Raw genomic sequence first — 11,345 nt, 5'->3', positions numbered from 1 at the left:
CATCCCTCAATGATTTCATTTGCTTTTTCTATTCATGTCTTATTCCATCTACATATATATTAAAGTTTATGTGGTACAATTTATAACATAACAACATAACCCAGAGAACAATAACATCACGTCCGTAACCCAAAGAGGTAGAGACCACTGCATTTGGCGCGGTCCTGACACACCTCTCTCGCTTTTTCTATATTCATACATCTAGGCAAATATGCACGTAAATTCGTTAATCTCCTTTCATTCATTCTTTCAACGTGTCCAAACTATCTAGGCATACTTTATATTACACTATAACAATACATGCATAAAAATAACTTTGAAGGTTTTTGTTGCATTCCGACAGTTTATACGCTACTGAATAAGTACGCACCGGGAGGAATTTCAATTTATTACTCGTTTAAATTCCCGAAGCGTTCCCTGTGCGCTGACATTTCACCTCCTACCTTCTCTAGCCAATCATTTATTTTAACCTATATTTACAATCTGAGATTCTTCAAGTTTTTTAAATTTTGTTTACCCAGTTCGGAGTTTGTTTATTACGTGAACTCACTAACACCTTGTTGACACGACGGAATATTTTCCTTAAAATTATTTGACTGGAAAATTGTTAATATTTTAGTAAAAATCAACTCTTTTATCTTAAAGAGTTTTTTTTCTTATGATAGTTAGCGACTGTAGTAAACTTAATCGTCATAGTTTAGAAATATTTTAATTCGAACAAAGTTTTCCCAAGTTAGTCTTTAAGCAGGAGTCACATATTATGACTTATTGGTCCAAAATTAAGAAAATAACACTAATTAAGTATTTTATTTGAAGAAGTAGCAGAAAAAAGAAGATGTAATAATATTTGCAGCGTCTTAGGCTGCAGCACCTATACAATAGAAATTTAAAATATGTAAAACCACCACCAAAACCATACGCAAAACATGTGAGATATTCGTACTTAATGTTTCAACTACAACCAGATCGATAGGTGAAGTCATATGTACCTATGTTATTGATTAATTTCATTTTAACAAGATTTCTTTAGTTCACCTATCCCGATGTTTGTCATCAAATCTTGCAAATTAAATTTGATCCACTTCTCGGTCATAGATTAAATTGCAATTTTGTATACTTGTGTATATCAGATGGCAACGCAATATTATGATAACTTGGTGTTAATCTGATGTTGGAGCTGGAAAGCGGACATAGGAATTTTGCAATGAAACACCACAACCTCATCGAGTTTGAGCTCGTTTGAATCGGCTTTACGAACAGTTTGTCTTTTTTTCACTTTTAATTAACAACAACATAAATAATGCTTTGTTTTAAGTTTTTTTTATGTTAATTTCGGTACAAAATAGTTACAATAACTCGACAAATTAACCTATATCTATTTTACATGACATTTAACACTTCGCTTTGATAAATCAAATTTTCGTCGAAGAGTTACACTGAAGTGTCATGACACTGGTATACGTGCTGAGAATTTCAACGAGTTACGGAATTGAAATTCCAGATGGTGCGTACCCATTTCATTAACTCGGTGTATGTTGATGGAAAAAATACAATGTATATTCATCAATATTAAATGAAACTCTCTCTTCGAAATCTACTGTTGTACTTCGATGCAGCCTTTATAAAGGTTGCATGGTTTTAAAAACAAACTTTCTTTCCATTCCCTTCTTAATTCACTCCAAACTCTTGTACAAAAAGACTAGCAATAGTAGCTTTTATGCGAGATGTTTGCAATTTATTAGGCACTACTAAAATCTATAATTACTTAAATGATATTTAATAATCGTTAACCACACACCAAATTTTGGACCTAATACGAATATTTGTGACAAGCGCTATCGTATTGTTATCGTCAATTATGAAAAAAATAGTATGAGATTTTTCACAAATGTTAAAATAAATGTTTTCGATGACGATACGGGGATTTTCGCAAACATTCGTGCTAGGCCCCACTGAAACAGTTGATTCAAGAGAACGTTTTTTTCAGACATCTACTCTGACTCTATAAAAAGACTGGCTTCACATAATGCATTAAAATGTGAATACACACAGGTGCACGTATATGAAACTTTCAGGTAGACTCGCTACGATGAGTTGTAACATGCACAGTCTAGTGTTACTCTCGAGAGAATTTCGTGACAAACTTGTACCTACACATTTGCACACGGCTTTATAAGACTTGTGGAACTACTTATATATTTAACTAGGTGTCACCTCCGACTTCGTCCGAATGAATTAAAAAATAAAACGTAAAACGTTATTCCAGGCTACGTTCTACATCTGTGTCAAATTTCTTTAAGATATGTTGAACCGTTTTGGAGATACCTTGTAACAAACATCCAGCCACCTAAATTTTCGCATTTATAATATTAGTGAGATTGAAGTCATTGTTGTCAATATTTAAGTATTATTTTAAAGTATAAATAATTGTTGTATTCAGGTTTGCTGCAATTGATTCTATTTGATACCTTTTCGTGTGCAAATGGAAAACTATTTCAATAAGGTTTTGTTTCTCTTAAATTACATTTTTATTTTTATATTCGTTAAAATCCGGTAAATTTAAGTTTTAAATATAATTAAAAACTAAACCTTAAAATTTCCAGATAAAGTGTATACTTTGAAGTGTGAAATGAGGTTAGCAAATATTATCATAAAATTACATCAAGCTAGGATTCTAAAAACCAATTACAGCTTTGATTGTTTATTAATTGGAAAATTGACAGGATTGTGATAAGGAAGTCTTCAATTAAATTGAATCGTTCTAACGAAAGAATAACAAGATTAGAAATAAAAGTTTACATTTCATTTAAGATGAATTATTTGACAGTAATTCTTGTCTTCATAAAATGTAAGTTAAGAATTTTAATTTTAATATAATTTTTGAACCATTGGAATTTTAGTCGACAATGCAATTTATAAAACGTTCATATCAAGTCATTAAAGTGCGAGTTACCGTGGGTTTCTGAGACTCCGTTTAAACACATTGTTATCTCTGTTTTGTCCAAGATGACAGGGATGACGATATATTTTATTCAGAGGTTTTGATCTCAGAAACCCAAAGTTAATGAATAAATAAATTCTGACTCGTCGTGATCCCAAAATCATGGTTAGAACAAAACATAATCGTAACTTTTGGATCGTAGAAACTCGTATAAAAACGAAACTGTACAATAAAAACATTAAAGATGTTTCGAATATTTCAGGTATCACCTTTATTAGCTGCCTAAAATGTAATTTTAAATGCCCAAATGATGACAGATTTGAATGTGGCTTGGATATGGAAAATTCTGTCTACAAATTGTTTAACAACGCATGTTCTATGAGAGCTTATTCGCGCTGCACTGGGAACGGTAGTTTTTTTATTGAAATTTTTAAACAAGCATATGTAAAAGTCGCTGCAAATTTTAAGATGGCGGAGTAAAGTTATACAGTTGACATTTAAACGCGATACCCGATGTTGCGTCGTCGATTCAATGTTGTATGCACATAGCGCGCGCAACGCGATTTTTGCGACACCATACAATATTCGTTTTGAGGATTTGCGTGGTCTTGTGTACGAAGGGACTTAGACTGCATAAGCTTAAATAACTCTTCTTTATTAACAGAATACATTCCTGTACCATTGAGTTCATGTATGAAGAGACATAATAGTATAATTATAAGAAAAATGTTTAGGACTTTGTACGATGAAGTTTGTCCTACATTTTGTCCTGAATACTACCGCCCTGTCTGTGGTGTATCAAAACTGAGGGATTACGAATATAAAACATTTAGAAACGGTTGTTATTTAGATTTGGTTAACTGTCGAGGCATGGAAGATTTTTGTAAGTATATTTCTTATGTATAGATTTGTACGGTCAGCAAATTATGTTTAATTTTCCAATTCTCCTTATCTTAGCAAAATTTAAACAAATAATTGTAAAAAAATAGCCGACTTCAAAACAAAAAAAAACTATCTCAAACAAAATGCGCTTAAAAGTAACTTAAAAAAAACAATTTCAAACAAAATGCACTCATAAGTAACGTAAAAAAACAATTTCAAACAAAATTCACTCAAAAGTAACATAAAAAAACAATTTCAAACAAAATGCATTCAAAAGTACCATAAAAAACAATCTCAAACAAAATACACTAAAAAGAAACAAAATAATGTCATGAAAACTTCTTTCTTTCTTTCTTCTCTCTTTCAAAAACCCTCTAAACTCTAAAGAAAGTTCTCTTCTTTCTTGTAACATGTCTATATTGTATAATTATTGTTATTTCGCAGTCGGTGTCGGCCGAAGTAAATAGGTGACATTTTATATTTGAGATGTATTAGACATACTTACGTTTATGTCCCTACTTAGGCCGAAACCGACTCCAAAATAACAATAATTATACAATATAGACATGTTACAAGAAAGAAGAGAACTTTCTTTAGAGTTTAGAGGGTTTTTGAAAGAGAGAAGAAAGAAAGAAAGAAGTTTTCATGACATTATTTTGTTTCTTTTTAGTGTATTTTGTTTGAGATTGTTTTTTATGGTACTTTTGAATGCATTTTGTTTGAAATTGTTTTTTTATGTTACTTTTGAGTGAATTTTGTTTGAAATTGTTTTTTTACGTTACTTATGAGTGCATTTTGTTTGAAATTGTTTTTTTTAAGTTACTTTTAAGCGCATTTTGTTTGAGATAGTTTTTTTTTGTTTTGAAGTCGGCTATTTTTTTTTCTTAAAATGTTTGTTTTATTTCTCAATTTTTAGTGAATTTGAAGTTTAATTACAAATTTCCTTAATACGTATAAGGACATAAATAAGACAAATAAAGAAAAGGACTTTCCTATTTAATATGTGTGTACTTCAATTCAAAAACTAATTTAGAATACACCAGATAACCACTTATCCTTTAAACAATGAAATAATTATCAAAATCGGTATACAAATTGAAAATTAACGAACTAATACATCGTAGCGTACCTTTAATTTTGTCCAGCCGCGCGCCGCAGTAGCATTTTTCGAATGCGCATAGTTTTTAATAATTTAATATCTTCCAAACTATTGATCAGAATTACATAGTTTAAAGGCTAATGTAATCTGCATTTAATACTCTAGCCATCAAACATATTTATTTGGATAAGGATTCATATCGAATATAATATAATAGCGCCGTAAGCTTACGACGCTGTTTTTCGTGTGCAATTTAATCGAAGTTTGTTCATAATAACATGGTTTTTGTGAGACATCCATAGATGATAGATATATGCCACCTGAGACTTTTATTTAGCAAATTTAAGGATCTATAATTACTCGATACATCATTTTAATGTAGGTCATATAGTTTGACCTACGTAAGCCCAGAAAACAAATTTGTGCTATTCATTGTAACGCGATGTAGTATTTTTCGTTTCCGCGTAATTTTATTCTTACGATATCTCCTAAACTATTAGACAGAATGATATAGTTTCAATTGCAAATATAATCTACATTAAATTCTCTTGATAATGAACATATTTATTTACATAAGGGTTAATACTGAACTTGAATAATAGCGTCGGAAATAGGGCATGAATTTAATTAATGTTTCTAAAGAAAAAAATGGTTATTGTGAGAAAACTATAAAAGATAGATATATGCTATCGCGGACTTTTATTTAGCACATTTAAAGAGCTACAATTCGCCATACATCATTTTTATGTAGGTCCTATAGTTTAGCCTACGTAAGCACTGAAAGCAAAAATGTCCCTAATTTCCGCAACAAATTTTGAAGCTATATTCAAAATCTACAGGTCTTCTAGTTATTTAAAAAAAAAAAACAAAAAAATGGGACCCACCTGCAAGCACTTCCTTTCGATTAAAATAATTTTTATCAAAATCGGACCACCAGGGGCCGAGTTTCGCGGTAACACACATAAAAAAAAAAAAAAAAATACAGTCGAATTGATAACCTCCTTCTTTTTGAAGTCGGCTAAAAAGTAATACAGTTATTATGTAATCTTTAATTTGTCACCATTCAAAAATTTTACGTGTTAATAATAATACATTCATTTAATTTTCAGCTTACCAAGAAGTTTCTTTGAAATATTGTCCAAATCATTACATGAAAAATATATTTACGGAGCAACTCATTACCAGTAACATGAACACGTACAAGGAGTTTTTGTCTTGACACGTATTAAAATGAAATAAATCCACTAGAATGCTGTAGTTTTCATTTGAAGAATGCTATTATCCTGCAATCTTCATTTACATTTATGTCACAGACCGATCGTGAATTTTGCTAGTTTACTATTTGTCGAGGCAAATTGAAAGACTCAGCAAATTGCATATGATATGAATGCAAACGCTACGTCACTAGTGCACGGCAGCCCGCGATATTTCATTAGCGGCCCAGAAATGACAGCCAATGTGTCACATCTTTATATATATAAAACAAGATGTGTTAGTTGCACCATTTATAACTCAAGAACGGCTGAATCGATTTGACTGAAAATTGGTGGGCAGGTAGCTTAGAACCAGGAAACGGACATAGGATAATTTTTACCCCGTTTTCTATTTTTTATTCCGCGCGGACGGAGTCGCGGGTAATAGCTAGTTTTTAATGTATGGAAATATGAAAATACCTTACTTTATAAATTAATTTATTCAATATGCAATTTGGCATATCATAAAAAATTGTTTTAGCAAATAACAAATGAACTGAATTCATTATCAGTTGGTACATAATTAGATTACTCAGAACACAATTTTGCATCTTAATCAAATGCAACTTTGCACTACATTATCGTTATTATATGTTCAAAATTCCTTCAACAAAGTATTTAATAGCTTCTTGTAACTTCCATACTCAATCAAGCTTAACCACAGAGCGGACCAAACTATTAAGTTTTGCACTAATTACCTGTTCCGATACTGCAGCCTTAATACCGATACCTATTATTTTATATTACGTACATAATTCTGGTTATAACATATATCTAGTAAAATATTCAAGGATATATTCTGTAAAGGATATGCTATACTATTAGAAAGAAAATTATATTTGCTATATATTACGTTAATCGTTAGATGGATGGATGGTTGGATGGATAGGTATCTCCAGAACGGCTGCATGTTTCTCGCTTAAATTCGACATAGATGTAGAACATAGTCCGGAAATACACATAAGCTAAATTTTTTTTTTTTAATTCGACGTGGATGAAGTCGCGGTCGACATCTAGTATCGATATAAAAATACTAATTTTATGTGATTGATTAAAAATTAGGCCGCTTTATTGTTTTCTTCAAATAAAATTCAATATTTGGCAAATTTAATTTTTATTTCATCTCAATTTCGGTAACGTTCCAAACAGAATAAAATTTCGTGAATTACATTTACATAATTTTGAAATTACGCAGATTTAATAAATTGTAGCAAATTATACTGTAATGTAATTTTTGTTTTGTACAGCATTTGCTGAATGTTATAACACAGCTAGTCCAATTATGAAATGTCATAATTAGCATTCAATCGGTAACATAAACAAATAACACCTCAATAACATCTTAAGATACAGGCGTTATAATACAAATTTAAAAGAACATTGAAGAGAAGCGAAGGAAATAACCTTTTAGAAAATCACCTAAGAACGTTGGATCTCATTTCCTTCTTGAATGGCAATTTATATTATATTTAAAGCGGACCATCTTCCCAAGCGCAGCGTCTTATACTGCATCGTTTAATCGTAACGCCTATTTTTTATAGAATAAGGTGACGAACGAGCAAGCGGTCACCTGATTTAGTTAAAGTAGCGAAGAGACTGCTGACCGCAGCTTATCTTTAATGAATAGTGGATCCCTTCCACTATCCTTCTATATATAAAAAGGGTATTTCTCCTTGCTGTATATCCTCCCCCCGCCTTGTTTCCCTTTACATTCTTATAAGAAAAGGGAAAGAACTTAATAACTGGCACGCCCAGTTATCAGACGAAGCGTGCAATTTCCATTTCATACCTGTCTTCTGTGTGGTCATTCGTGCAGCTTATGCTTCTGTGGGCTCTACCATAGTTTCTTTATACACATAAATTAAAAATAGACATACTAGACTCTATCATGAACATGAGAGAATAATATATTTGACTTGAAAGGAATTCAAAGTAAACAAAATAATGTTGTGAAATAACTTTCCTAAACAGGACAACGATACAGGTTCGTACTCGTATTAACAAAAAACTCGTAAAAGGCGTACATAAAAACAAATTAACTGTGCGAATGATTCGAGTCCTAAACTGTGTAATCGTGACTTCAGGTCATCCATTACCATGGTTTACGATTTTTTTAGCTCACCGTAAGTTTACCTTAAACACGGTAGTTAAAAATAAACAAAATGGAAGTATCTTTTTACCTTATATGTACAGAAATAACGTATCTAAAATACCTATGGAGGTAAAAACAATATATCAATACTACTTATTGGTCGTTAGCATTTCAATACTTTGAGGTCATCGGTGCAAATATATAAAGCACTATTTGTAACGTATCTGCTGTTCTTCTGGTATTTCAGGATGATCTGGATGCTCAGATGGCGAACCAATCAAAGTAAAACAACTTAAACTTTGTTAGAGTCGTTTTATAAACATATTTAATTAAATTATTAATCAAACATTAATGTAAAATAGGTCTAAGGAACAATTAAACTTAAGTTTGATAATCCTTAATTTAACTTTTGAGATAATATTTCTGAACTTTGCTTTATATCGGAAACAAAACAGAGCAAATGTTTTGAGTTTGACGAGTTTTGAGAAAGTTCAATATCTCTCAAAACTGCCAACTGCCAACAAACTTAACGTCAAATGTTAATCTAGTATTTTAGAATAATCTCTATTTTTATTAAGTACTAGCTTTTACCCGCGACTCCGTCCGCGCGGAATAAAAAAACGCACACAAGATAAAAAAAAAAGTTCAAATGCATGCTTTACGTGCTTTAATCTCTAACCCATTTCTATTCGAACATCGACTTTAGTTTGGTCTTCTTAAAGAAGAAGTTAGTGAACGTCTAATAATTCCTCCCCTAAGAAATCCAAGATTTGAAGTGTTAAAATGTTGACTAATATAATATTAAATTAATACATTATATATACTTCTACTGATTTAAATATTGCTTGAACTGTTGAAAATTTTACGTAAAAAATAACACAAGACACTTTTAAAAGGAAAGGCTTTGTTCGTGGCCATTATCATATATTTATTCTCAAATAAACTTTAAAAAGATATTAAAGGGAACATTATCTAGAAGCAACGCTGTATAAGCACTTTCACAAATTATACCTATCTATTAGGGTTATATGAAAGATATTACAAAGTCAATGAGACGTTATAATATCAAAACAATTTGGAATCTATTAAATGGATTATTTGTGTTATGAAGTGATTTTTTACGGATCTTCTTTGTAATCATTACCAAGTTGAGATATGGATCGAAATCATCAATGTGTAAAATTAGTTTACCCAGCAAAATATTTTCTTAAATCTTGATCTTATTGAGATAAACAAATTAATAGAAAACTACAACAAACTTCTTTTTTGGGTACATAAAATAATATAGTTTATTAAAGAGGTTCATTTCATATTAAATCAATATAAAAGCAGAGCAAGATATTTCGAGATCGCGTACTTTAATACAATTCTCAACAACAAGAAAAAATAAATAAAAAAGAACCCAAAAAAGCTTAAAAAGAATAGTGCAACTTAATTGCGCCAAAGAGAAAATGCCAGGAAATAAAGTTATTGGATAAGAAGACTGAACAAGTAAAAGAAATTAAACTGGCCAAGGACTTCGAATATTACAAAAAGTAAAAGGCATAAATTTACTTATATGATCGAACAAGAGAAGCGATAGTAGAAAAAAGATTAAAGATAAACCTTCCGAAAATAATGAGAAAAGAAAAAGGTTTAGCAAATAGTAATAATTAATACTCCGCAACGACCAGACTTAAGCAATATCTCCAGACAGAAGACAAGTACAGAGCAAAACTTAAAAAAAAGAGAGAACTACAAAGACGAGTTGCAAAAATTACAACTATTGGTGATTTTGAGGAATGTAAATATCGTTTGTTATCTTTACCCGCCTTTTTCAATGATAAAACTAAATGTCTAAACATAATAATAATCCGAGGAATAATAAGATTCGAATAACACCTCACACATCATAGCTGTTACAGTTGTTTACGTTACAGGTGTCACCAATGCAATGGCATGCATACAAACTTATTTACATGCAAACACACTCATTGATAAATATTACCCTTATTTTGTCGAGACAACAGATATTATATATTTTAAACAACTCAAGGAAGGTAAATCTCTAATACCAATTTTCCTTGAGGATATTTAATTATAATTAAAGCTAAAATAGAAATATAGAGGAGACAAACATTTGAGATACATAAATTGATTTTAACAGCAGATTTTCATCGAAAACCTTCCTTATTACTAATTTTTCAGTGCTACATATTGCTACAGTTAATATTGCTTTACTAAGGGCCCTAATTAGCTACTTTTCGGATGTCATGAACAGATTTTAATGTCTACCGCTAAAATACTCATGATGTCTATCCGCTTAATAAGTTGAGAACCAAGAATTGAATAAAAATATGTAAAAAAAATAACATCTTCTATCTATATAATTAATATAATTGGACTGTCTGTATATGATGTTGAGGAAAAATCTTATTTCGGGAACATAATATATTTGAGGTGCTTACGGAAATCCAATTTTTTTAATGTTTTGTCTGCTCACCAATTCCTCGTTTGTTCCGGGTAATCTCCGTAACGGCTCCGATTTTGACTGGGCTTTAACTTAGGCTGCTTTTTTCGTCTTTAATTATTCTGAGCTGAAGAAATCGCGAGCAACAAGTTTATTAAATAAATTGTAAATTGTATAGTGATTTTTTTTTAATATCTGATTTTTGTACCCATTTCATTTTATATTGTAGATTGTTTGATTTGATTCTGGCATTATAGGCATCTGTCTAGACAATTCAAGTAAAGGACTTTTATAAAATGGAAAGTCCTTTATTTAAGTCGCCAGTTAAACAATATTTCGCAGTTAATAGCGTCGTTTAACTGGTACTGTTGAAAACAGTTTTATTTGAAAATTGTTAATATTTTTAACAATATTGGATAAAATATCTTGAAGTTTTTTGTATAATTATTAAATCATTTTTATGTTTTTTATTACAACATTAATGATTTTTCTCCAACCCAATCTGGTAATAATAAAGAAGTAACAGTCCGAGCCGAGGCTCCTGAGGGAGCCCTCGAGCCTAGTTATTCCTAAACAAGGTTTAGGCTAAGCGCCCGGCCACCTCAAGTCCGGTGAAGCTGTAAATGCCT

The 11,345-nt window shown here is 30.9% G+C and overlaps 1 protein-coding gene across 1 annotated transcript; it reads left to right on the top strand.

The window, feature by feature from the left end:
* The first annotated feature begins 3,254 nt into the window (after positions 1-3,254).
* Positions 3,255-6,141, top strand: LOC106710261. Its single transcript, XM_045681180.1, has 3 exons — positions 3,255-3,350; positions 3,606-3,824; positions 6,032-6,141. The coding sequence occupies exons 1-3, from the start codon at positions 3,278-3,280 to the stop codon at positions 6,139-6,141; spliced, it is 402 nt and encodes a 133-aa protein (XP_045537136.1). The 5' UTR covers positions 3,255-3,277.
* Positions 6,142-11,345: the final 5,204 nt, after the last annotated feature.

This window comes from Papilio machaon, chromosome 15, assembly GCF_912999745.1.
Source record: "Papilio machaon chromosome 15, ilPapMach1.1, whole genome shotgun sequence".
Taxonomy (NCBI): Eukaryota; Metazoa; Arthropoda; class Insecta; order Lepidoptera; family Papilionidae; genus Papilio; species Papilio machaon.
This window is presented reverse-complemented; position numbering and strand designations above follow the sequence as displayed.